We start from the raw sequence: 27,614 nt of genomic DNA on the forward strand, positions 1-27,614 counted from the left end.
CAATCATGTTTTTCTCCCAACCATTCCACCCATAGAGTCATTGTCAAGGTCCCCACTTGTCTTAGCTCAGGCTGCTACTTTAAAAATGCCATGGACTGCATGACTTAAAAGAAAACATTCATTTCTCAAAGTTCTAGAGGCTAGGAAGTCCAAGATTGAGGTGCTGGATGATTCAGTTCCTGGTAAATGCTCTCTTCCTGGCTTGTAGACTGTGGCTTTCTTGCTGTATCCTCATATGGTGGAGAGAGAGAAAGAGAGAGAGAGAGCATGAGAGAGAGCAAGTGCATGCTCTGGTCTTTTCTTCTTCTTATCAGGGCACTGATCTCACCTCAGGGGCCCCACCCCCATGACCTCATCTTAACCTAAGTGCTTACTTCTGGAAGTCCATGGGAGATGACTTAGCATTGGCAAAACATACTTGTATAATGTGGAAGATCCTGTGGGAAATGCTGGGACCTCCACTGCAATCATTGAGTGCAGTGTGTGTGGGCAGGTCTGCAAAGATTGACAAGGAGAGCAAAAAGTGATGCAAGAGAAGCTTTCCTGAAGGAGAGTGTGTGAGGGGCACGATATGACTGAAAGGATTTAGGCAGAGTCCCTAAGCCAGGAGAACATCTTGAGCAAGGACACTGAGGCCACAGACTAGACTGGAAGCCTTCCTCTCTCTTTATGTGTGAGACTTCCCTGAACAAATGATCCACAGCTTCTCCTGGCCCATGCTAAGACAAGCTTCTCAATGTCAAACTCCAAGGTCCACTCTAATGAAGCTCTGACCTGTTTACAAAGCATTTTACAAACTGCCTGGTATTTCCTTAATGTTGCATTCTGTTCTCTGCAGCCTCAATGCTTCCTTGTTGCATTTAACTTAAAATCACTCAGGATGAGGAGCAGGTAGCCCCTTTGGGCCTTGGATCTAAGCTGTTTTCTCCAATTCAGCTTTACCTCTAATAAAGTAGGTATTTGATCTCTTTCTGATTTCCATGTCTGTTTCTGATTTAAAATCTGCAGATTTGACTTACTGACCCCCTCAGAAACTGCAAAACCTCCAGAATCAGTTCAAAATGTGACCCTTTCTGGAAGTCTTCCCTGACTCCCAGTGAACTCAGGGGCTCCCTCTGGCTTCTGCTGCTCTTTGCACACACTTGCCAAGGGGCTTAAGACATTGTCTTGTGGCAAGCTCCTGTAGCACCCAGACTGTGTCTTCTCCTTGTCTGTTCCCCCAGCTCTCAGCTCAGAACAGATGCCCATAACCATCCCTTAAATCCATGAGTGGAAGAGACAGTACAACTTCTGAGACAGGAGCAGCACAAAGGCTCTGGCAAAGCCCCTAGCCCAGTTTGTAGTGATCACATGAGACCTATCCCAGAGAATGGCTATTGTACTATGCCAAAGGGGTATCTCTGTTCCCAAGGCTCCGAGGCACACTCCTCAAAAGTCCAAGCTTAAAACAATTTTCTGGGGCTCAGGCCTTGTCTTTGGAAAATGTAGATTATTTTTCCCCATGTCCCCATCCTCACCCTACATTAATGACTACCAGATCTTTCTCTAGGTCATTCCATCAGGTCACCAACTTTGACTAAAAAGCCATTAAAAACCAACCACTTTGAGGACTTCCCTGGTGGTGCAGTGGTTAAGAATCTGCTTGCCAATGCAGGGGACATGGGTTCGATCCCTGGTCCAGGAAGATCCCACATACAGTGGAGCAACTAAGCCCATGCACCCCAACTACTGAGCCTGCGCTCTAGAGCCCACGAGCCACAACTACTGAGCCCGTGTACCACAACTACTGAAGCCCACATGCCCTAGAGCCCACACGCTGCAACTATTATTGAAGCCCGCGTGCTCTAGGCCTCGCGTGCCACAACTACTGAACTTGCGTGCTGCAACTACAGAAGCTCGCGCGCCTAGAGCCCGTGCTCTGCAACAAGAGAAGCCACTTGAGTGAGAAGCCACGCACCCCAACAAAGAGTAGCCCCTGCTCGCCGCAACTAGAGAAAGCCCAAACACAGCCAAAAAAACCCCCAAAAAACCAACCACTTTGGATCCTAATTGAAACAAGGCAACTATAAAAAGACATTTTTTCAGACCACAGGGTAATTTGAACATGGACTGGGTAAAATTATAGAATTATTATTTTGTTAGTTTTATTAGGTATGTATAATATATATGGTTTTTATTAGTTAGAAGCATATGCAGAAGAATTGGTTGATGAGTGAAATGATATAAAATCTGTAATTTGCTTTAAAATACTTTAGGAAAGTAAAGGGATGGGGTAAGAGATGAAACAAGATTGGGAGGATGTTGATAACTTTTCAAGCTAGGGGATAGGTATGTAGAATTTCATTTTACTCTCTTACATATGTTTGAACTTTTCTATTAAAAAAAAAAAAGGTCAACATCTTGGTTCTTCCTTCTCAAGGCTGCAAACTAACAGAATCCCCCTCAGGTTGCAGAGGGTCATGGAGTGCCCTGTGCATTTTTTGTCTGAATGCATTTGTTTCTATGTATCAGTTCAAGAACACATAGATCTATTAGTATCTCAGCTTCATTAATAACCCTCAGGTTCAACTTAAAAAAAAAAAGAGCTGGCAATGATATCAAGCTTAAAAGAATGATAAGTTAATTCTGCAAAGGTCAAGGGATTAGAAAAGCCCAAAGGGGGATAGGCCCTGACCTAGGGTGTGACATTCATCACAGTGAGAGAATTTTCCTCCCACCAAAATAGCCACACGAACCAGAGTGGATGAAAGCAGAAACTCTAGGCCATGGGCTTGCTGACTGTGAGCAAAATTTGCACCCTGGGGGCCTAGCACCAGAGCCCGGACCACCCAGCAGCGGGAGTAATTAAGCTAGGAAAGGTCACCCATTCATAATTTATGTCAAATGGCTCGATTTAACCAGCAGCCCCCTCCTCCACTAGTGCCCACCTCAGTGTTGAGGCAGAGGGGCCATCTGAAGATTTCCAGGCCCGCAAAGACCCTGCCTGCCTTATTTGGGGGCAGAGCACTCCTGCTGGACCTGAGGACAAACTGGGGCCAGGGCAGGGGCGGGGCATGACTGTCCCCATGTGGTTAAGGTGTTCAGTTGGGGGCCTGGGATAGGGGACTTTACCAAGGCCATCCCCTTGTACTTGAGGTCACTCAGTAATCACTTACCAAGTCCAAATCATCATTATTATTAAGCGCTTACTGTATGCTAAGTCTTTTTCAGGTATTACCACATTCAATCCTCCTGACAACTCAACAGCTGGTCATATTAGTCCCTTTTACAGATGACAAAAAGGAGGTTAAGTCCGGGGGTGGGGTTTTATGTACAATAAATTAATAGGATCCCCAGTATTTATAATGATCTCTGCCTAACTCCAGGGCCCATGCTCTTAACCTCTGCTGGGTCTTGCCCAATGACAATTGTCTTGGGCTGAAAATGAAGGTCATCCAAGTCTCTGGGTGAGAGTTTACTGTGGTCCTATTTCATGTTTTGACCAGAGAGGTCAGTGTAGCATGCCCAGCTCATCTGGAGACTGGCAGTGGCTGGAAGGAAAGGAAGCTTTCTGCTCAGCCCCAAACTCTCTCACCTTGCTCAATCCACACAGCCACACTCACACCACCACCACTCCATAAAGGCAAGTTGTGAACATTCACAAGTGTTTGTGGCACTTACCCTGGAGCTCAGCCTGCTTTGTTTTGACCCCACCCCTGCTGGCCTCTGACATTCTGGGTCTGCAGCAGGGATCTCAGCTCCTGCCCCTGGTTCTGGTAGCCTTTCGCTTTGGCCTCTATGGTATTGCACAAGCAACCAATGAGCTGCTGCTGCAGAGCTTACAGTGAATGTCAGGACTCCCTCATTCCAGCCATTTAGTTGGTGACCCCTGAGAACCCAGCCCTACTGGCTCAACCTCACCGGGCCAGGACCCCAGTGAGGCACTGGTCACATGCACCTGCTCTTTCTGGCTTGAGTGTGGCGACTCTGATCAGAGGCTCTGCTTTGGGAATCTAACCACCCAAAACTTTTTATATGATCTACAATTCCTTCCTTAGTTGTCCTTGAGGTTCTTTTTCAAACTGCCAGCCTGTCATTGCACCCTGAGAAGACCCAAGGAAGAGAATTCTGTCTTCACTTGGGTGGGACCACTAAGGGATGGGGCAGCTCCTCCCGGAAGCAGAACATGGAGGTGGCAGAAGAAATCTGCAACAGCTCCCAGGTGAAACTGGGCAGAAGTAATGAGGCTCCTGGTCCAAGAAGAGGATTTCCAGGGTGTGGAGCCAGTCAGGCGGCACCTGCCCTGAGCTACGTCTCTGGAGGCACCTAGCATTGGATCCTGGGAGATCAGAGAAGGAAGGGAGAGGCCTCCTCTGATGGTTGCCCCTGGCTCTGGTCCAGGTGACTGAGCTTCTGAGAAGGTCTCAAAGCTTTACTTGGCAGATCTTCAAAGCAGTTGTTCTCACTGTGCAGCTGATTTTAGGAATTTCAGGTTGAATTTCACGCCCTTCTCCCATCTTGTGGTCCACAAACCTATCCTTTGCCTTTAGACACTTCATGGCTATGCCCTTCTTGGCAAGGAGGAATTAATCAAATTAGAAACAACTCCCCCCATCACTACCACCAATTTTGAAACTCTTATCTCAGTTAATCCATCTGATTAAAATTGATTGAGCACCTACTAGGCCACAGACCCTAAGCGAGGACTGAGAAAACCAAAGTGAACAAAACAGATGCAGAACTTGCCCTCACCTGGCCCATGGTCTGGTCCCTATCTGGTCTAGGAGACAGATAATTAGGTAAGTCATTCCCATGAAGTCTGAGGGCAGTTAAGGCAGCAGATATATAGGGTCTATAAAGGGCTCTCGAGGGTGTAAACCAGATAGGAAGATGGGACCGTCCCCTCCTCCCAAAGCAGATCCTCAAAATGAGGAAAGGCTCAATGTTTGTGTCTCCGGGCCGTGTGGGGGAATGAGAGGGCAGTCAGAGTTGAGGGAGGTGCATGGGAATCGCTTTCTTGGCCAGGGAACTGTCTGAGCAGGGTTTGAGGGTAGCCAGAGGGGACTGAGGAAAGCAGAGCCCAAGTTCCGCTCGCACACCCAAAGGCAGCCTCCAGGCCAATCAAGACGGCTTTCAGGGAGAGCAACTGACTTCCTTTTGTTATCCTGTTTGGCTCTAACAATTTAATGCAATGAATAGTGGAAAGCCCCCCGCCACCCGCCCTGCCACCTTCCACCCCAGGTGAACACAGCTGTGAGGAAAGCGATTGGTTTTCGGCAATTTTCACGCGCAAGACTCATGAACAATTGGATATGAGACAAGCCAGGCTGTCCGCTCCTCCTGTAGGTGCTGGAGGCACTTACCTCACTCTCTGTGGCTTCCCTGAGCTGTGGCGCTTTGGCCCGGTTGCCACCCCAACGCCTGCTGTCTCTGGAAGTCTCCTCTGCATCCAGACCCCACTTCATCCACCTCCTGTCCCTGATTCCTCCTCCTTAAGCCCTAGGCTTAACCGTTTCCTCCTCCTGCCTTGTTTCTTCCTCTCTGCCCACCGCCCCACCTCCCCACGGCCCCCACGGCGCTGGGCTTGGGCTCCATCAGCCACTGTTGGTTTCCGCTGGCTGGGGCAGTGGGCGGCTCCCCAGCCCTCCCCCCAGCCCCTGTGAAGAAGCCCCCTCAGGAACTGAGGCCTCAGTGGGCGCCGGGCCTCCCCTCCATGATTTTCTCAGCACTTTCAAAACTTGTCCCAAGACTGCTGAGATTTCCTAAAAGCTCAATAGCCTCCCAGAGGGAGAGCAAGTCAGAGAAGCTGTCAGGTGCTTTCAGGAGCAGGGCTGAAAAATCCCCCTGGCGGCGTGTGTCTGACTGTGGCCTGTGTGTGTATGTCCCTGTGGCAGGGTAGGTGCGTGTGCGCAGGGGAAAGAATTACTCAGAATGAAGCAAAGCATGTTCCCATGTTAGCTGCTGTCCCTACCAGCAGCCTAAACGAACAAAACTGCATCACCTGGCTTCAGCACTGGGCCATCTCCACACTGCTGGGGCAAATCGCCCAATTACCAGGGCGCTGGACAGGGTCCTGGGAGACAAATAGTTGTCAGGTTGCCCCCACAGGCTACAGGGCACCTCTCTTTTTTAACTTTACAGATGTTCTCATCCAAGGCCCACCTCCACCTCCCCTTCATCCAATGCCCTTTGTTCTCTGCCCCCCTCCCAGCTCCAAGGGCACTTTGCTAATTTGGAAGGCCTGAGAGTCCCACCCTGGGCTCTCTCTTCTCCCACAGCCAGCTCAGCAGTTGGAGGGAGAGATGGGAGGAGAACGTGTGTGCAGGGGTGAGGAAGAGCAGAGACAGTAGAAAGGGAGGGAGGCAAGTGGGAGGTGGGGTGTGGGGTACTCTGAATTCCCCTTAGCAGCGCTCATTGCACAGTAATGACTTGGTGTTATCGTCAGAAACATTTCCTGGAAAACAGTTAGCTGTGCCAGCAGACACACACTTGCTTCCCAGTAATGGCTTGATACCTGGAAAAATGAGCAATTACTTCTCATAAAGAAACTTTTCAGGACCCAGACTCTGGTGTGTTCACAGAGGACTTTGGAGCTGGTTCCCCACCCTCTCCAGCTTCCTGTAGCTTCATCATAATCTCTCCGAGGGCAGGGTTTGGGTCTTCCTCAGCTGGCCTCCTGACTGGCTGGAACAAACTGGGCTCTTCGTAAAAACCCAGCCAAGTGAGACTGAGCTTCCTGGCGGTAAATGTGGGAATGCGTGAAGGCTGATGGTTCTCTCTCCCACCTGTCCCTCACCTATGCTCCAGCCAAGAATAGCTGCTCGCTTCCCCTTCACATGGAGGGCTTATTTTTGCCTGAAAGCCTTATCCCAGGCTGTTCCTGCAGCCTGGAATGAAGGTGTTCCCCCATTCCTTCCAGTCTCGCCTGCCTAAAAAACTCAAAGCTCTACTCCCCCAGGAAGCCTTCCCTGATTTGGCCCATTTAATTCTACTCTGGGATTCTTCAGGTACTCACACCCTTGCTTTGCACTGTATTACATTCACGTATGTACCTGTCTTCAGAGCAGTAGTCACTCACTGAATGTGGATTAGGTGTGAGGCACTGAGGAGATGAAGATGAATGAGATCCTGACCTCAGCTCAAGGAGCTCACAGCCTAGTGACAAGTTAATGGTGTGCTGTTGCAAAACTCTGTGAAAAAAAGTGAGCATCGGACTGACGAGAAAGGGGACATCTTGAGACAGATTTGGAAGTCAGGGAAGGGGCTGTTCTGAGTGCTTCATGTACGTCAACTCATTTAAACCTCTTGGTAAACTGACGAGAGAGGTACTGCTATTGTCGTCTCCGTTTTATGAACAGGAAAACTGAAGCACAGATAGGTTTAGCAACTTGCCCAAGGTCACTACACGGCAGATCTAAGATTTGAACCCAGACAGCCTGGCTCTAAAGCCCACAGTCTTTACCTCTGTGCCCCTCTATGTCATATAGGAACCAGCTGGGTGATGAGGAAAAGAGGAAAGGTGTTCAAGGCAGAGGGACAAGCAATTGCAAAGTTCCAGAATCTAGAGAGGGCATGGGTAAAGGAGAGAGGATGTGCAGGAACAATCAGCAAAAGCAGGAGGTTGGGTGGGGTGGGAGGATGAGAGACAGGGATTATCACCCTGTGACCACAGCACAGGCAGCCTCCAGGGATACCCGGAGTGTCTGGAGAAGAGGCTACATAGGTGGATGGAGGCCATGTCTGGAAGGGACTTGTATGTCTGGAAGGGACTTGTATGCGGTGCTAGAGAGTGTCAACCTCATCCTGAAGGCCCCAGGAAGTCTGTGAAGGGTTTTTTTTTTTTTTTTAAGTTACTGATCGTAGCTTTCTTTTTTTTTTTTTTTAAAGTTTCATATTTATTTTATTTATGGCTGTGTTGGGTCTTCGTTTCTGTGCGAGGGCTTTCTCTAGTTGCGGCGAGCGGGGGCCACTCTTCATCATGGTGCGCGGGCCTCTCACTATCGTGGCCTCTCTTGCCGCGGAGCACAGGCTCCAGACGCGCAGGCTCAGCAACTGTGGCTCACGGGCCCAGCTGCTCCGCCGCATGTGGGATCTTCCCAGACCAGGGCTCGAACCCGCGTCCCCTGTATTGGCAGGCAGACTCTTAACCACTGCGCCACCAGGGAAGCCCCTGTGAAGGGTTTTAAGTGAGAGGGTGACCTAATTAGAGTATCCCGTAAGGTGACTTCCATGATCCAGAAGAGGAAGTTTGGGTGTCTAAGCTGGGGCAGTGACAGTGGTGCGGAGGACAGGGGTTAGATCATTTTAAAGATAAAAACAAGAGGATTTGGTGACAGGCCGAATGTGGGTGGATAAGGAAGAAGCAAGAATCAAGGAGGGTTCTGAGGTTTTGGGTTTAGTTTGGTTTAGTTACATCCTTCTTTAAGGAGGTACAGCAGGTTTGTGAAGGAAAATATGAATTCTACCTTGAACATATTAGATTCAGGAGGTCTGGGGTAAAAGTGTTCAGAAGAGGAATTTAGAAATGCATGTGTAGAACCAAGGAGAGACTGATGAGTCAGATGCAGAATTGGGGGTCCTTAGGATCTAGGTTCTGGAGTGAGACTGCCTGGGTTCAAGTGCTAGCTCCATCACTTGATACCCATAAACTGCAGATAGCAATAGGGTTGTTGTAGGAATTAAATGATGTAATCCATGTTAAGCAAGCAGCGTAGACCCTGAAACACAATAAGTCTTAGTAAGTGTTTAGTACTATTACTATTCTTATTATTTAGTATTTAAAGCCCTAGGAGTAGATGGGATCACTGGAGAGAATGTGCAGAGACAGAAGAAGGGATGAGAGTTGAACCCTGGAGAAAATGGAAGGGCTGGGAGGAGTCAGAGGAGAGAGTGAGAGAATCAGGAAAAAAGAGCAATCCAGAGAGAGTCATGCCACAGGAGTGAATTTCACAGTCGATGTGGGCATGGGCAACTCTGCAACAAAGAGGTCAGAGAGCTCATTTTAAACCAATTTCATGTGTGGCCTCTCTCTGCAACCGATTATGCGCACTCCCCCAGGACAAAGGCCGTATGCTTAGGGCTCTGCACACTGTGTGTGATGGAGGGCCAGTGCTTATGGGAAATAATACAGGACTGTTCTTACGTGCCTGGTCCAGAACTGGGACTTAGTAGGACGTCAATAAATGCTGAATGAATGAATGATGTAAAAAGATAGGCTCAAGTTCTAGCTCTGTCACCTGTTAGCTATGATCCCAAGTCAGTTATTTTTAGCCTCTCTTGAGACCTCACCAGTAAAAGGAAGATAATAACATTTACTTCCTAGGGCTGTTGCAAATATGAAATGAGACAACATACGTGAGACCGTTGTATAAACTGTTCTACTTTACAAATGTACAGGAGTAGTAATGAAGGTGGGGACTGAGTCAATAAAACCACTCACTGTACCTCTAGCAAACAGCAGACACATAGATGATGCTTGGGGACTGGAATGGAAAAGGATTTTTATCCTACTGAATGGATGGAGGCTAAAATTTAGGGAACAGATTTGTTCTCTCCAGGGGCTCCAGCCCTTCATTGCACAGGGGGCTGTAGGCCCCTGACCCAATGCACACTCTGTTGATTCTTCCTGCTTGGGTTCTGTTGAAATCCAGGATTAAGACTTCCTAGTTTTGACGGGGTCTTTTTTGGATTTGTCACTTTAATTAGTTTTGGCATTTTATCCGGTTTCTTTTCATTAGTGGAACAGCCAGAGTCCTGAGATTACAAACTCTCTCCAGGATCCTTGGGGATAATTCCAGTCCTTGGGGTCCTGGTCGTACAGGAATCTTGGCTTGGACCTTTCCTGGAAGCTGTGCTATGACCGCAAGACACAGCCCAGCTGTCGCAGAGACTCCCTAAGCTGTCCTCTGAGAAGTCCTGTCTCTGTCGAGTGAAGCAGCCAAGCATGTCCTGAGCCATGAAGCTGTCTGGTCCCAGCCTTGTGTTTCATCAATGACACTGTCTTTTCTCTACACCAGCAACTGGGTCCAGGGGGTAATTGAATGGCTAAGGTCAGAGGGCCAAGACCTTTGCAAAGAGACACAGGAGTGAATCTTTCAGTACTCTGTAATTTCTTTCCAAATACTTTTTATTTATTATGAAGTCAATTTGAAAATATTATAACCTTTTTTCGTAAAAGAAAAAAGTTATTCATACCCTCACCATCCTCCCCAGTAGAAGGAAGAGACGCTCACCAGGGGTCAGAAGGCCTAGATTCCAGTTACCTGCTACCTCCTAGCTTGTGTGACCAGGGACCAGTCACTTCATTTCCTCATTTACCAAATGAACTGCTAGCACCCACCCATTCTGCCTCTTAGGGTTGTTATAAAATTAAATGAGGCAAATTTGCTCTTGGCAATCTTCAGGGTATGGTTAACCTTTAGACAATGTTCCTGCTGGCTTTCCCTCTATGATCTGAGAGAAGGAAGAAAGGGATAGGAACTGTCATTTGCTTGAACACCTGCCATGAATCAGCCATAGTATAGTAAGCATTTAACTCCAGGTATTTAATCCTTGTTCACTATAAAGCAGGCCTTATATGTCCCAATTTACAGATGAAAAGTTGAGGTTCAGAGAGCTAAGGTACAGTGCCTCAAGTGATACAGCTACTAAGTGACAGAGCCAGGGTTTGAACACAGGTCTGTCTGACTCCAAAACCGATGCTCTTTCTTCTATCCAAGGTCAGTGTGAAGAAGAGCACAATTGGCTTCCTTCCCAGCCCTTCCGCTCCAATATCATTCTCACTTCTCAAGTAATGCAGAGAAAGCCCTGGACCCAACATTGTTAGGTCCATGTTCAAAACTGTTTTAGGGAGGATGTTACCTTCTGACCTTGAACCTGTATCTGCTTTTCTGGTCCCTAGCCTGCTTTAGCCCACAAAGCCAGGCTGGAAGCAGCAAACTCTGTCCAGTCTTCCCAAGTCTGATCTAGAACTCTGTATGCTTGAGCAGAAAGCACAACAGAAATGGGGCCTCTGAAATGGGCAAGAAATGAGACAGGGGCAAATATACCCTCGGCTCAGGAGGTTTGAATTGTCAAGGACCTTTCCTAGAATAAAAGCAAGACTGGACTCTCAAAAACACCTGGGCATTGACTCAGGGCTCTGCAATGTCTTCTGCATCTTTCAGGCAAGGAGGAATTCCTGAAAACACTTATAATGGCTTGGAAGTGCATGGTTTGCAGAAGTCACCCAGCTTTGGCTAGAGTTGCTGTGTTGGTGTGAGGTTGGGGGCACAGGGTGACATCTGCTGGAAACACCGATAAAGCTGTTTTGGCAGAAACCCCATGGGGATTCCATAGAAGAGTGTGTTCCAGATAATGGTATAAAGTTACTCCCACTCCCCAATTCAGGGCATCAGCTGAACTCTCCACCAGCAGGAGAACAGGTTCAGCTGATGTCTGTTTTCTTTAAGTTAAAAACCTTCGCAGAAAGTGGCCAGATGCCTCGGTAAGCAGGAAATGGGCGAGGTGGAGAGAGGCGATCAGTGGTCCTCGCGGTTGGGTCACAGCCCCCTTGGCTCCAATCTGCTCGGCAAAGCAGTGGGTCTGCTTGTGTCTATTTCTCTGTATCTCTCCCTGAGCGTCAGACAATCCACCTATGAATATCAGACTGATTCCTTCACATCTCTGCTGGGGGTTTGGAGGGGAGGAGGGAATGGGGAAAGGGTTCCCTATTTAGAAATTGCATTGAGATGGAAAGACAATATGACACATCGGCTCATGTCAAAGGAGCTCATTCTTCCCGCCTACAGCATTAGCAATTTCCTACTGAGGTTTAATTTTTTTTTTCGAAATTATTATTTTGTTTTAATTTATTTTATTTGTAGCATAACTCAACAGGACATTGCTGCTCAGAATGGGGTGGGAAGCTTCCAAGGGCAGTCAGGCCACTGCCTAAGAGACTTGGTGGTGGGGGGGGGGGGCGAAGGGGAAGTGTACTTTGGCTATTTCTGATCAGAGGAGGGCAAAGGAGTGGGAGGCCACTGGTTTTTGCCTCAGACCTCTTCTCGTTCTTCCTCTCGCCTCACCCCCAGCCCCCTCTCCTGCTTCTGAGCAGTCTGGCCTCAGGGGCTCCAGGCTCAGGATGCTCCAGCCATGACTGTACAGGAGATGAGAGTAATCAGGGAGGAGAAGCCCAAAGTGAGTCTGAACATCTGTGACACACTCTTCTCTTGAGAGCCAGAAAAACCTGCTCTTCACTCCCTCTTTCCTTTCCCTGCTCAGCTTCCTCCTTTCCCCTCCTGTAAAATCCTAGAGTGTGGTTGCTGGAAGGAGACTCAAAGAGCTCCTCATCCCACTTCATTGTCTTGTCAATAAGGAAACCGAGGCCCTGGCAGGGGAGGTGACTGCCCCAGGGCTGCTTTGGTGCACCAGTCGTGGAACCCAGCCTCCTGTGCCCTTGTTTGCCTATGCCATGCTGGCTGTCTCCTCTCCTCCTTCTCTTTCCCACCCCTAAATAAAACTCAGAATGGTCTTCCTGTGAGAGGTAGAATTGAGGGGCAACAATTTCACTTCTTCTCTCTCCTTCCCTCCCCAGGTCTGAGTAGGACGGACCCTGGGAGTCTGAATTTGGTCTCTTCATATGGGAAGAAGCATAGATGTGTTTTGGGAGTGGGTTTCTAAGGGAAAGGGGCTCTAGAGAGGAAAGGGTCCCATCTTTACATGAGGATTTTTTTTCTGCTTTGTGGCTGGTTATGTGACCACAAGTATCAGCAATTAACTGTGGGGGAGAGGGCAGAAAAATGACCACTAAGGCAGGGCTTTTTTCTCAATGTAAGAAAAACTATCTTTCTCTTTTATCTCTCTTTCTGAATGAGTGTCCCTTTATACATCCCTTTATATGCATGCCAGTTCTGTCTCTCTGCTCTCTGAATCTATCTCCTATATTTGTCTCTTTGTATGTCTCTCTCATTCTCTGCCTCTCCAGGTGTCTCTCTCTGTCTCCTATCTCTATCTCGGTCTCTGTCTCTCTTGTTTCTCTCTCTCATACACACACACACAGTCACTTGCACAATCCAAATTCAATGGTTATTGACTGGGGAGCCCCAGCCCCTTTCCGCAGCCCTGTCAGAGCACAACCTTTTTCTCCCCGTTCGGATGAGAAATGCCAGGTCCGGAGCTGCTGCCGGGGCGCCAGAGACGCTGCAGAACCGTCTGCCGAGTGTGGAGGCAGAATCCGGGAACAATGAGAAATTATCTGTTAATTCTCGGTTCCTACCGCCTGCTCTGCTCCGAACAGGCTCCTTTGCCTTCAGTTTAGATGCAAATTCCCCCACTCGTTGTAAAGCAAAATATTGATTTCCCTTCATCACGGGCCTGGGCCCTTGGAACAGACCTGTGTTTTTTCATTTTCTGCAAAGGCAACACAAGGCGCTTTTTTCTGCAAATTTCCCCGGGAATTCGAGAGGGGGAGGGAGAAGTCGTCGCGGAGTGACAGAGTTGCCATAAACATGGGCAGAGAGCGGTTCTTCTCCATTTGTTGTTTTACATAAACACAAACCAACCCCCTCGGAAACTGCTAATGAGCGTGTGACAAGGGGCCTCTGAACTCCAGTCTCTCCCAGCTACTGAGCTCTGCATCGGGTGGTGGAGGGAAAAGTGATGGGGCCTCTGGGCTCCTCAGGTGGGTTCTAAAAGCACTGGGAGGAGAATGCGGACTCCACAGCCTCACCTGTTCTTGGAACAGCAACTGAGCACCTCCCACAGGAAGGCAGCCTGGATTGCATTGTGTGGCTGGAATCACGCCTGCTCAGTCCCTCCTGCCTGAGTTCCTAGCCCTCCCCTGTCGCAAGCTCCTGAAGTCAGGGTGGAAGCTTCGAACCCACCGCAATTGCCCGCCCCACACCCCCTCCCTAACGGGGTGCCCACGCGACGGTCACACCAACTGGGTCTTCAGCACCATGGACAGAGCTAGGAAGCGCAGGGGGAGAGGAAAAACCGCCCAGTTAGGTCAGGGTCCTCTTAGGCCTTGGCTTGACCCTCTGTACCCAGGGCATGCCCAGGGCTGTCAAGTGTCGGCTAGCGCGGCTGGTGCAGATGGAGCACGATGGAGACCGCCAGGAGCTGGGGCTCCGAATCTCCTGCCTCCGGAACGTGAGTCACCTCCCGAGCCACTTCCAATTAGCGTGTTAATTAGGAGGAAAGACCCTCCTCCTCCACCCGCCACCCGGGTACACACCAGCCCCGTGGCTTCCAGAGGCTCCAGCTAAAGTTTCCTTCCCAGCTCCGGGAAGGCAAAGGGACCTGAGCCTGGGGTTTCGGGTGAACCCCACAGAGGAAGAGGCCTACCCACCGACCAGCCGATAACGCAAGACTTTAGTGACAGGGCCCCCTTAGGGCCGCGACCCGGTGGCTCTCCACAGACCTCCAGGCTGAGTGAGGCGCCTAGGAGCCCCTCAGTCAATCTGCTCCTGGACCTCACGCCACGATTCCTGGAGGGAATTGTTCTGCCCTGTCTAGCCTCAATCCTCCCGTTTAGTTTTCGGTCTTCCTGGACCTTGTTACGCTTAATAGCAAGCGTAACATCAGCGTTGTTGCACGGATGAGGAGAGATGGGTCTGGCGGGAACTGAGAGCCCTCTTGAAACGCCCCCCATTCCGATTCGCCAGAAACTTTCCCTTCCCGTTGCCATGGAGAGAGACGGCCGCTGCCTCCCGTCGCCATAGCAACGTGCGGGTACCGCGGACCTCAGGATTGCGGGGCTCAGAAAGTCTTTTTGCAGTTCGCATCGCCCCGCAGTCTTAGGGTTTTCTGCCTTCGAAGCTGCGACTCGGGGTAAGTCTGACTAATTTCTCCCATCAGGAACCTTGGCCAAGGTCCTCCCACCCCCAGCGGGGTCATCCTTCTTTCTGTAATAGGTTTGTCTATTTCGTTGCCACTTGTGTGGCATGTGGCAATTTACCAAGTGTTTTCACAAACACTCTCTTTATATCCCCAGGCAACCCGTGAAACACTCGTAATCATTATACCCCTTTTACAGAGAGGAAAAATTGAGGCTCAGAGAGGCCCAAGGTCACACCAGGCCGTGAATGGGGAGCCAGATCCCAGGCTCTTTCCTGAGTCTTGAACCCTCCAGGATGCGGAACAACCTGGCTCCCCCGCCTTGAACCGCCCGGACTCAGACTGGTCGCTGGGTGTAGAGGGGGCGGCCGTGAGGCGCCAGACTTGCCAGCTGCTGCGGGATGCCACGTGAGGGGCGGAGACCCTGCGGGGAAGTGATTAAAAGCCGAACGGAGCCCGAGGGGGCCGCTGCGGGGAGGGTCTTCTTGGGGCCGCCTTGCCCCGCCCCAGTCCGGCCGCGGCGCGGTTTCGGGCGGCTGCTTGGAGGGCTGGGGTGTCCAGGGCATGAACGGGGTGTGGGAGACCGGGGAGCCTCGGTGCCAGGCGGCGCTCGCGGTCCTGGCCTCGCTGTGCCGGGCCCGGCCGCCCCCTCTCGGGCTGGACGTGGAGACTTGTCGGAGCTTCGAGCTAGAGCCCCCAGAGCGGAGTCCGAGCGCTGCCGACGCAGGTAACAGAAAAGCCGAGGCCCCCTCCCTTCCCGGATTCTCGCCCTGGCTGTCCCCGCTCCCCAAAGCCCCAACCCCGGGAACCCCGGAACCTAGATGGAGAACTCCGGCTCAGGATTCTGGATTCGGATCCAGCCTCGGCCAGTGCCCTGGCCCATCGCCTGCAGGGCAAGCAGAGAGACGTGAAGGGGACCCGGGAGTGAGAGAATCCCACTGCCCCCTCCTGTGTGACTCTGCGGGGCCCCCGCGGAAAGCCGGGCTCCCGGGACGCGGCGCCCCAAGGGGCCTCAGTTTCCCTCCTGTTTCTCTGCTCTCCCTGAGGGCGATCTGCCAGGGGAGGGGTCTATGGAGCGGGCAGGAGACCAGGGACATCCCGGCTGAGGAAGTAACTCGTCTCTTCGGGGGTGTCGACGTCCCTGGGTGCGTCTGTCGGTCTGTCCGTCAGTTTATCTGTTCGCTGGGGAAAGCGGCCCGAGCCCCCCTGGGTCTCTCAGGGAGAAACTTGGATCTGCGGCTGGCACGAGGTCTTTGTGTCCGGGTGTCTCCGGCTGCGAGTGGCTTTCTGCGTCTCCGCTGGGGGGCGGGGGGCGGGGTGGGGGAGGGTGTCTCGGCACCTTCCCCGCTACCCCCCGCCCCTATAACTTGCTCCCTCGGTCTCTCTCTGACTCACTCGGGCTCGGGGCCGGTGCGCGACTGAGCCGGTGCCTCTTGCCCACTTTGCCAAGCGGGCGCCTCCTGCCCGAACGGTGCGGACCCTGCGGCGGACGCAGTCCCAGGCGGTCGCCGAGCCCAGGCGGGAGCCCGCGCCGGTCGAGCTCGCCGGAGCCGGTGAGTCCGGAGCCCGAGCCCCGCGGGGCCCGGGCCCGGCGCACAGCTGCGGCGTCTCCCGGGAGTCGCGATAGCGGGAATGGCGTGTCGCGCCCTGGCGGCCGGAGCTGCGGGTGGGTGGGCAGCTTGGCGGCCGGCCGGCGGCGGGTATTTACCTGCCTCACCGGCGCCGCGCGGCCGCGCTCGCCCGCTGCAGCCGGGCTTCTTTGTCCGGATCCCGACGTCTGGAGGGTCCTGGGCGGAAGGGAGTACCGGGTCGCGTTCCCTCTGCGCGGGGAGAGGCTGGGAGCAGTGCGAAGCCTCGAGAGAATGCGGAGTGGGGGGTGGGGAGATCCTGCAGGGACCAAGGCGCCGGGGTTCCTTTGGCTCCGCAGCCTGCACCCCTCCTTGTACCCCGACCCTGACCCCAGTGGCGCTGGGCCTAGAGGTACGCTGGGGTCGCCCCGCGGCTGCGCACCCCCCTCGCGGGAAAGCGAGGAGGGGGCCTCGAGAGGCGGGAATTTCGTGTCCACGCGCTTCTTCTGGGACCAGAAGCCGCGACTGGAGCCGCGGTTCTTGGAGGAGGTACAGGTGGGGTAAGCTCCCCAGAGGCCGCAGGTTCCAGGGCCCTGTTTTCACTTGAGGTTAAAGGTCGGAGATATAGATAGGTCCTAGGTTAGGAGCAGTGCCGCTGGGGGATGGGGGAGAGAGAAGAGGGTAGTGGGCCAGGGGAGGCTTGCGTGCGTGAGGTGGAGCTGTGTCCAGCCTCGGGGCGCGTGGAGCCCACCTCGGCCCTGTGTGGGTTGTAGGGGGGCGCTACTCCCTCTCTCTCTCTCTCTCCCCCCCGCCCTGGCAATGTTTAATCAATGGGTCGATTACTGCAGCAGAAGGGACTGAGGTTAGACATGCAGAAGAACTTTTAGAGGGTGGTACAGTGATGGAGGTTGAAGAGGTTGATTCTTCTTGAAGAATCTCTGAGCAAATTAGGCCCAGCAAGTACTATCAGACTTTGGTTCCCCGTGCCATCACCACCTACACCACCCAGCTCCCTAAATCCAACAGACACACAATTTTCCCCAAGTCAGGGTGTCTCTTCCTGCCTGCCTCGCCAGCTCCTTCCATCCTTTCCTCCAGTGATCCATCTCCAGTGGGGCCCTTAATGCTGGTTCTGGCCCCTCCGATCCTAAAGGGGCTAATTCAAGGTCAGAACACACCTGTCAAGTTCCGCCGGGGATGGAGGCTGTTTCTCCTGTCTGTTTAGGGCAGAAATGCTAGGAGTGGGGTAGGGGGGCGGCTGGCATATGTGTGTAGCACATCCTGATACAGGGAGGCACTGGTGTTCTGACTCCAGAGGGACGCCCCATAGTCTGGAATGACAGGTACCTGGATGGCCAGGCTGCGGGTGAGAGAGGGCTGAGGGGTGAGAGCCAGCAGGCCCAGATGAATCAGTATGCCTTTCCAGCAGGCTGCTTCAGAAAGTGAGGTTGAGTTGTCAGCCTTGGGGAACTTTAACTTTGGCTGCTGAATCACAAGCCTCAGTAAGCCCTGGGGTCAAGCTGGGGTGGGGGAGGGCTGAAAGGGATGGGGAAGGGTGAAGGAGACCCTTGATCATAGCAGAAGAAAGAAAATGGTTGAGTGTGGCTTTGGGATCTTGGAGGTTTAGGGGAGCACGGGGTCTGGGGAAATGCTGTGGTATTCGGGACCAGGGCCCCCAGGTATCACACCTCCCAGCCTACTCCCTGCATCCCAGAGCCACTGTCTGGGTCCAGATTCTCCAGTCAGAGAAATGCTGCATCTTTTCATTTGCAGTTTCATGAAAAATGCAAGTGACAAGAGCATGCCCAGTTCCCTTTACCGTTGTATGTTTTCCCCTGCCTTCCTCCTTTTCTAAGTCTCTAGCTCATGGGATTTCTAGTAACACCCTGAGATGAAACAACTGAGATTCAGACTCTGCTATCATTTACTGGGACACTCCTATATGCCAAGGTCTGTGCTAGGAATTGCACAGGAAATCTCAATCAGACCCTGACTTGGAAACATCTCTACACAAACTGTCCAAGCTGAAAGCAAGTCCCATCTTTTTTTTTTTATTAAAAAACCTCTAAAGGTAAAGGGTCTGCTCTCCTTCTTAATATCCACCCCCACACCCCCACCCCAGGGGAAACTGGCAGGCAGTTCATCACCTTTCTTTATGTCATTTGCCTTATGGAGGTGAATAAACTTTTTCCATGAGCCAAGTTGCAGAGAGTTAAGTGTGGGTAGCGTGGATTCTGGTTGTATGGTTCTCAAGGTAGTAAGCAGAAGTACAGAGTTGTTCCAGAAAATGCAGGAATCTGTTGAGAGAGCCTGAGCTGCCCTGCCCCTCCCAGACTGGTAGGCAGGAATGGTTATTCTCTGGCTTACCTATGGCCATGAGATGTATGTGATGTTTGTTCACTTTTCTAATGACTCTGGAGATGTTCTGTGATTCAGCCACCTGGCTTTAAAGTTGGCCTTTTGCAGCACAGGTATTTTTCCTGCTTGTGATGCCAAATTAAATGCACAGCATTTCATCAAAATACAAAAGTCCTGTTTCTATAATTGAATGAGTCACTCCCTCACTCCTTGATGGAAGGAAGGAATTCTGCAGATTTTGCCTTCTTTCGGGAAAGGTGCAATGCACAATCCTTTAGAACCCATGGTGATGTTATTCGGACACTATGGTGTGTCTTGGGCTTTACAATTCTAGAACCAAGGTCCAGTATCTAGGGGTTGTAGAGCCCTTGGATTTACAGTTCTAGAAGTTCTCTTCTCTCTGTGTGGAAACTTCAAGAGTGGGGATGGTAGATCCAGAATGCTCCATCCCTCCAAGCTCTGTACAAAAGATGTGTTCTCTTCTAACTGTCCTAATGTTACTCTGTCCTCTCTGTTCACGGAGTTGGGATATGATGTATGACTGAAAATAAGGAGGACTAAGACTGAGGCATGTGGGTCAGGCCAGGTTTCCTTGGTCTCTGTAGGGCTGTCTGGAACGGGGCACAGCAGGCTAAGAGAAAGTCCTGACCCAGCTAAGTGGCACCCCTGCTGGTCCAGCTTAGGAAAAGAAGCCTCTAAAAATGGAAGGACTCAGCCACACTTGAACTGAAAGCAGAGGGGCTGAAAGTAGAAGTGAGCAGGGCATCCAGCCCTGGATGCTCCAGGTGTATGACACTACCTCATCCCTCCCTTCTCTCTGTGCGGGGCGCTGAACTGTTTTTCTCGCTCCACAAGGACCCAGGCAGACCTCTCTTCTCACTAGTTGCAGGTATAAACAGGGAGAGGGGAGTAGAGGGAAAAGAATGCAGCTTTCTGTCTGCCTCTCCCCCCATCACCCCAGGCTTGATTGCCTCATTCATATAGGGGCCACATGCCCTGACCAATCAGGCAGAAAGGCACAGTTACCATCTGCCAAAATAATACTAATAATTGCTAAATTAACGCCAATGCTCTGTTAGCTCTAACACTCCACATTAGTCTCCGATTTATCCCTGAATCCCCTAATGATGGTGGAAACAGGCTCCCAGTCATAAAGCTTGGTGCGGCCGTAATGAACCCAGCATTGTCTCTCCCCACCACAGCTTTTCCAAGAGCATTAATTCCTTCTCTGTCTGGACTCTGCTAATTATCCCCGTTGGTGGTTCCGCCGGGATCTCTGAAAGAAGGAAAGGAAGCAAAGGCTTTCTGCTCCCCCTGCCCCCAACCCTAAATTTTAATTATACTAGGTTCTCCTAATAAATTTACAAGCCACAGCAGAGCTTATTATTAATGGAGGACGTCTGTGAGCCTCAGAACAGAAGAGCCCCTGTTGCCCCAACACATACACACACACTCAGGTATTTCTCAGGTACATCTCTGAATGCGACTTTTCCAGGGGCCGTTGGTTATTTGTCTGGTGGTTGTAGTGTCTGCATCTTCCAGGGAAGGAGAAAGAAATAGAGGATGAGGAGGCTGGTCATAATCCTAGTCCCCGGGGCTCTGCCCAGGTTCAGAGGGTCAGGCCAAAACGTAGATTATGGTCCCCACCCTCTCCTGATTATAGTGAAGAAGTACCTCTCTAGCTTCTCTGCCCAGGCTTCTCCTCTGTAGTTCTTCAGCTCAGCCTCCAGACCCCTCAAGGGCCTGGCTCAAGAACCTGGGCTTTGGCATCAGGAAGTCCAGGTTCAAATACCAGCTCTTCCACTTAACTGAGGTACACTTGAGCAAGTTATTTTGTTAACATCTCTAAACTTAGTTAATTTATCTTTGAGAGGTGAATTTCTTAGGGAGGATGTAAAGGTTAAATGAGATCACTGCGGGCCACAGTGCTTACCATGTAGGAATAAATAACAAATAATATTACTAGTATTAGTATTAATGTTTCTGCCCAGAGTCTTTTTCCCTTCCCAGACTACCCGCTGCTCCTTCCAGGCTTTGGGGCCTCTGAGTTTCTTGCTGGTTGGTCTCTGGGCTGTGCTGGTCTATCTCCCCATCTGTGTCTGAATGGCAGCTCCTTGGCCAAGGCAGCTCCTGCTCTGCAGAGCCTGGCATTGCCCGTTTCTGAGGGTGCATCAGCAGCCCCAGACCCTGAAGCCAGCCTTCTCCAGCTTTGAGGGGAGCAGGGAAAATGGTCCTTTCTTTTCACTTCCTCTCCCCAGTTTATCTTTTCAATTACAATCTGTTAGCGAGAATGTCTGTTACTATTACAGAATGGATCTTCCTGACATGGAGGCCCATTAGGAAAATGGGAACAATAGCAAGCGATGAGGACTGCTGATAAATCCTAACACTATGGGTGGAGAGAAGAGGAGGGGGCACCGGGGCACCAGGGCTCTGTCTCTGGAGAAAGAAGTGTCACTGGGGTGATAAGAAAGCCCTGGGTTGCTAATTAATAGCTTACCATTTTCCAGAAAGAGAGGGAGGCCATGAGCCATCACCCCTGTCAGACAATCTCACTTAAGGTGACAAGCAGGTCCTGCCTTGATGACATTCAGGGGACCTTAACTTCCCAGGGAAGAAGGGGCCTGAGGTCTCTCAGGTGCTTTGCCCTCTGGTCCTGTGTCCCCCTTCCCTGCCTCAGATGGCCAAGCTTTGGGTCCATCCTGTACCCAGTAAACTATTATCCTCCACCAAACAAACAAACAGACAGACAAACACAAACAAAACAAAACAGGGAGAAATAATAGCAGCTTACTTTTGGGAACATTCACCATGTGTTGGGCACTGTGCTCAAAGCCTCAGTTTATTTGATATTCACAATGATTCTGTGAAGTAGGGATAATTAGAATCCCCATTAAATAAAAGAGGAGAACAACGTTTGGAGAAGTTAAGTAACTTGCTCAAGGTCACGCAATTAGAAATGTGGGTGGGTGTGCTCTGTGGTCATTCTGGCACTGGTGCTCAGCTGAGATGTCTGCCTGGTGTCTGAGCACCCAGCGATGCCCACTTCCCCAGCCCGGGCTAGAAGCCACGGGCCCTGCACAGCGCCAGGTCACTGGGTGTGTTTCTGAAGCCAAATTCCATAGCTATTTGCTCTCCCAGAGGCTGCTGGGTGACTGGCCAAGAGGGTTTCCCAAACCAGGTACCCATGGAATACTGGTCTCCTCTGATACCTCAATGAAGATGTTTCGCACCTAATACTGAGTAATGGACTTCTTTCCCCCAGTTTCCAAGAAAACTTTGCAAAAGCATAGCATGTTCTCAGTTGAACATTTTTCTTCCATGAATTTCTTCTCATTCCTTTGGAGCTTGCTCCTGTTCACCAGCTGGCTGGTGACAGTAATGACAAAACAACTGAACAAGTAGCAAGCAAATGAGTGTTGACAGAAAAACTTGGAGATGTGAGATCTTTGATATAGTATGTATTATGTCTTGAGATACAGAGACACCTAGCTATATATGAAATAGTTATATTAGTTCTACTAGTAAGGTGGTTCCTAGTTTGTAATGATAAAGTTAAAGCTATCTCTGTTTATTAGTGCTCATGGTTTGCACGTGTTCTGCCCACTAAACAAATTTCAGAACTAGGAAATGTCCAAAATCATATTGGGCAGAGCTAGATAATTCTAATAAAAATAGCAAATATTTATTATACGGCTTACTACATTCTAGGCACTGTCCTTAGCACTTTTTAAATTTATTTATTTATTATATATATTTTTTTATTTTTATTTTATTTTTGTCCTTAGCACTTTTGATGCACGTGATCTCGTTTAAATCTCACAATGACCCTATGAGGTAGATGCTATTACTGTACCCATTTTACAGATGAGGAAACAGAGGCTGGAAGAGATTAAAACCAGTAGAGACGGACATTGAATGAGCCCAGTCTGACTTTGGAGCAGTGCTTCTTTCTCTCCAGGCTGAAGGGGAAATAAAGAAGGAAAAAGACAGGGAGGAAGAATACAAATAGAAACACTTAGGAAGTCCTTTCTCTTTTTCAGTGCTGTGCTAAGGACTTTCTCCCTTCCTGGAGGCTTGCCTCTATCTTGCCACGAAGCCAGTGCATGGTATAAATATGAAGAGCACTGGGTCAGGACTCAAAAGGTGGCTGAGTTGCCCGTCAAAATTCTGTCTGCCTCATAAGGTTGAGGTTCAAACAAGACATGAGTGGGAAGAAGGCTTTGAAGGCTGCTATGCACCTGTGATTTACTAGAGGGCAACACATCCTGGTGGGTTGGCCCCAGCAGGCCTAGGGTAGGAAGGCACATATCTTAGGTCATCTGGGCCTTTGGACAGCCCTTGGGCCATTATGTACCTTCAACCAGGCTACACGGGCTAGCTGAGTTCAAGGCCACATGTAGTGATTTTAAAGGGGCTAAATCCTATACAATCATACCCATCCTGGCCTAATTCTGGTCTTACCAGCCTTGCTCACCACCTTGTTCCCCTGTGTGGGTGAACCCACTCAGCATCAGGACCTAATTCTCCTTGCATTGCCTGCCTGTGAGATATCCCGGAAGAAGATTCTCCAGGCAGAGGAAGGGCCTCCTGGTCTTACCTAAGCAGCACTGAGCGCTGGGTGCCAATTCCCAATAATCCGTACCTCTGCCTTCCCTAATCACAGCGCCGAGGGAACAACAGCCAGGGCGGGGGTCACGTGGAGACGCATTCAAAATAGCAACCACACCGAGGAAAAATTGATTCCTCCACCTCTCTTTTCATTTATGAATTCAGTTTTTTTGTCAGGCTGAACGTTTAAATGCACTCTCCGCTCTCTGCATTTCCCCCATTCTCCCCCTTTCTCATTAAAATTCTAATTATTACCAGAGCAAGTAAGATGTATGATCAAAGGAAAGCAAAACCCTAGAAATACCTTTTGTTTTAAGGTGACCCATATTGCAGAGAATGCACCCGGAGCAGCTGTAACAGAGAACAGATGTGGAGGGCCCAGAGATGGCCAGATACTTAGAATGAGGACACCCATATCTGTGGTAGCGTTCCTGGTGAACCCCCAGGGGATCCAGGCCTAAAAAACAGTCTTCAAACTATTTAGATCATGAACTCATAACAGCAAAAATTATTTTGATTTAATACCTCCAATATGTGTTTTTTGTTCCCACGTTCTATACACACGTACAGAGCGGGTATTGTAGAGCTGAACAGTCTGGGTTGTGTCTCAGTCCAAACACTTACCAGCTGTGTGACCCTGGGCAGCTGTGTGATCCTGGGCAATCTATTTAACCCTCTGTGCCTCAGTTTCCTCATCTGCAAAGTGAGGATAATAATCTTTACCTGTTTCACTGGAGAGTATTAAATGATGAATACATAAAAAGCACTCCGTACCTTGGACATAGTAATGTTCAATAACTTGACTAAATCCAATAATAAAATGGTATCATTCCTATTACTGTCAACCTGTATATTGCAATTTTGATTTCTTATTTTTAAGATAATAAATAAGTACTAAGCAATCTGATATTTTTTCTCTTGTGCTCCCAGGATTGCACCATAATTGCAGATCTTTAGTCTAGAAGTTAAACAGGAATCAGTTTTTCTGGTCCCTGGCAGTCTCTGGTGGACTTACCTCAGTTCCTATATTGGGGAAAGACTCCACTGTCTCCATGCAGGGACCTGGGGGCTGGAGTAGGTTGCTAAGGACTTGAGGATCCTGTGCTCTTATTCCTTATTCCTGAAGGCGGTAGCTGGTCAAGGCCAGTACCCTACAACCAGGGAGCTTGGAGGCAGTGCCAACTCCCCAGAGAGGATGGCTGATGTTCTGGCCTCCTTCTCAGGTGCCTTTGGATGGGGGACAGCTGTTGCGGGGGCCCATGTGCCGTGAGAGTACTCTTGATCCCCGCAGGAGGGACCGGGCATTTCTATACTCCCAGTCTAGCTTAGCATCTGGAACATGGCAAGTGCTCAGTAAATGTTGGCTGAGAGATAATGACAGCTGTTTTATGTGCCATTGATTGACTCATTCATTCATTCATTCTCATGTGTCCGTTTCTATGCTGAGCCCTGAGTCAGACAAATATAAAAAACACAGGGCTATAGTAGCCTATAGTTTAATCAGGGACAAACAGTCTGACACAGTGGAATGAGCCCCAGGCTGGGCAGTAGACATCTGGACCCTGGTCCAGGCTCTGTGTCTGACCTGTGACCCCAGGCAAGTCCCTTCTCTGGACCACTGCTCCCATCTGCAAAAGCACAGCCTCACTTGTAGGGTCATTTCTCATCTTAAATCCCAAGATTCTTAAGGCATGGGGACAGGATAATCCAGAGGCTACAAACTCACAGGCCTGCAGGGGCCAGGCAGGTAACAGGGAGAGCAGCTGGTGAGCACGCTGCCTTCCGAAGGGCATCGCCAGTTCCCAGCATGCGGGAGCATAGGTCCAGTTAGCAAGTCCTCAGGCCTTTTCCAGAGAAGCCAGGAATCTGGTGTGATGACGACGATAGTGATGATGGAATTGCTCAATTTTTCAATCATCACGTAAGCCAAATGAGCCTCCTCTGCTGGCTTGTCTACAAGTGACCTTTGTGCAAACCTGTCATTGGTTCAAGGCCTCTGACATCTCAGAGTAAGAAGAGGCCTTGGGCTCAAAGCTTCCTTCCTAAAGGTGGGGTGGGAAGCCTGCTTAATAATTTCTCCCAGAGGGAGGCATCCTTCACAGCTCTCCTGGGGTATTGGGCATCCTACTGGGGGCAGAGGTGGGCTGGGGGTGGGACAGTGAATGCCTGTCTCTGAACGAATCACGACATTCAAAAATACCAGTTTTACAGCAAAGCTCTCACATAGCCACAGGAATTGGGGGAAAGGACAGCTATCGGAATCATCTGTATTTAGCTTTGAAGTCAACTGTGTGGATCAGGTTCCAACTTAATACAAGTATTTATTGAGCCTACTATGTGCAGAGTTCCGGGAGTACAGCAGAATCATTAGACCTAATCCCCCGCCTCGAGGAGATTATGCCCTATCTCATTCACTTCAAGTCAACCTACTCACTATATATTAGCTCCTGCTGTGGGCTTGGCAGGCGCAGGGTAAGGGAAGGGAATGAGGTAGCCCAGCCTGGGGTCCCCAAGGCCTCACAGCCTGTGGAGGAAGAGAGCTGTCCGCAAAACCGACTCTGCTGTAAGTCTGGCCATAGTAACAGCTCTAAGAAATTCAAACAGCATCCAAATGTGAATGCTTCACGAATTTGCACATTTGCTTAGGCTGCTATTTAAATTACGTTCCCTTCCCCATACACGTGCCCATGGGGAGGGGAGGCAACCCAGGTGCTCCCCAAGCTGGCGGTGGGGGGAGGGGCAAAGCTGGAGAAATCAGACCGAGGTGAACCCGAGGCTGCAGATATTTCACAAGGTGGATATGGAGAATCAACCCTACGACCATCCCTCCTCTACCTGGGCAGCCTTCTCATGACCACTCTTTTCTCTTCTTCCGTCTCTGTCCCTTCCGTGTGGCCCCTCTTTGAACACCCTTCCCTGCTTCTCCCCTCCTGTGTCTGTCTCTGTCCCTCCCTGCCTGGCTGAGGGCAGGCACCTCTGTCAGCCTCCTCACAGTGGTAGTTATTGTGTGTGGCGTGGCCCTGGTGGCAGTTTTTCTCTTTCTCTTTTGGAAGCTGTGCTGGATGCCCTGGAGGAACAAGGAGGCCTCCAGCCCCTCCTCTGCTAACCCCTCCCCGGAGGCCCTCCAGAGCCCCAGCTCCAGAGGCAACATGGCGGACAAGCTGAAAGACCCCAACACCCTGGGCTTCCTAGAGGCGGCCGTGAAGATCAGCCACACGTCCCCAGATATCCCCGCCGAGGTGCAGAGGTCGGTCAAAGAGCACATCATGCGTCACACACGGCTGCAGCGACAGACCACAGAGCCAGCGTCATCCACCAGGTGAGAGGTGGACCCCTCCCTTCCCTACCTCCACATTCCTGGATCCGGTACATTAATGAGATTCCAGCCTGTGAGGATCAGAGACCAGAAATAATCATGTGCATATTCTGGTTGGAGAATATGTCAGATGATGTGCTCCTTGGTGGGTGATCAACTCGGAGGTGGGCGCCAGGAGAGACTTCAGGAGAGGGGAACCTCTGAGGTGGGGTGCTGTGCAGGTGGTAAGCCCTGGGATGCGTGCGGGTGGGAGGTGTTGGCTTGTCCGGAGGGAAGGAAAGACTTCAGGCTGAGGGAAGAGAATATGCAAAGGCGCAGAGGCATAAACGTTCATGATGTGTCTATGTCAATACAGCCTCCTAGATGGAGGCTGCAGTGCGTGGGAGATAAAGCAAGAGATTCCTAACATTTTGAGAACGAGGATAGCTTTTGACAGCGTTCCCCGTATGACAGCAACTGTATACATGGCATTCTTTAACTGAAAAAACAAAATGACAACAAAAAACAACCACCACATAATGACAAAAACCTACTCCAAATTCAGAAACACTTTCAAATGATGTGGTACGTGCAGGTAGAAGGCATTGTATTTATTAAAAACTTGGGGCTCCTGTGGATTCCTGGGTCCAGATCCCCAGGGCACCAGCCAAAGGGAAGCAGGCCTGGTTTTCAGATTGAAGGCCAGAAATGATGGAAGTGCTGGGTCACGTTTACAGAGTTTGTTGTTTGACCGCAGGCAAGTTGCTCACCTATCCTGAGCCTCACTTTTCCCAGCTGTAAAATAGGGCTAATGACTCTCATAAGGGTATCCGTGAGGAGCCAGTGAAAGAATCCATGTGATAATAAGAGCTTAGTATATGCCTGGCCCTGTTCTAAGCACTTTATTGTATTTATTCATTTCACCCCCACAGCAATCCTATGCAATTGCTACTTTTATTATTCTCATTTTATAACACAGAGAGGTT

The 27,614-nt window shown here is 50.4% G+C and overlaps 1 protein-coding gene across 9 annotated transcripts in view; it reads left to right on the forward strand.

Moving 5' to 3' along the window:
- The first annotated feature begins 1,772 nt into the window (after window positions 1-1,772).
- Window positions 1,773-27,614, forward strand: part of SYT6 (synaptotagmin 6) — a 72,878-nt gene continuing 47,036 nt past the window's right edge. For 3 of the 9 annotated variants that reach the window (XR_014262873.1, XR_014262874.1, XM_082459392.1), the window contains exons 1-2: window positions 16,197-16,349; window positions 26,304-26,652. Coding sequence is in view for 5 of the 9 variants with exons in the window: in XM_082459392.1 (XP_082315518.1) it covers window positions 26,396-26,652 (257 nt within the window). In the remaining 4 variants the exon portion in view is untranslated. Of the gene's footprint in view, window positions 15,524-16,196; window positions 16,350-26,303; window positions 26,653-27,614 lie in introns of those variants that run through there. The other 6 variants (XR_014262875.1, XR_014262876.1, XM_082459389.1 and 3 more) reach the window with 4 other exon arrangements.

Source organism: Balaenoptera physalus, assembly GCF_965194825.1.
Source record: "Balaenoptera physalus genome assembly, chromosome: 1".
In the NCBI taxonomy this organism is placed as follows: Eukaryota; Metazoa; Chordata; class Mammalia; order Artiodactyla; family Balaenopteridae; genus Balaenoptera; species Balaenoptera physalus.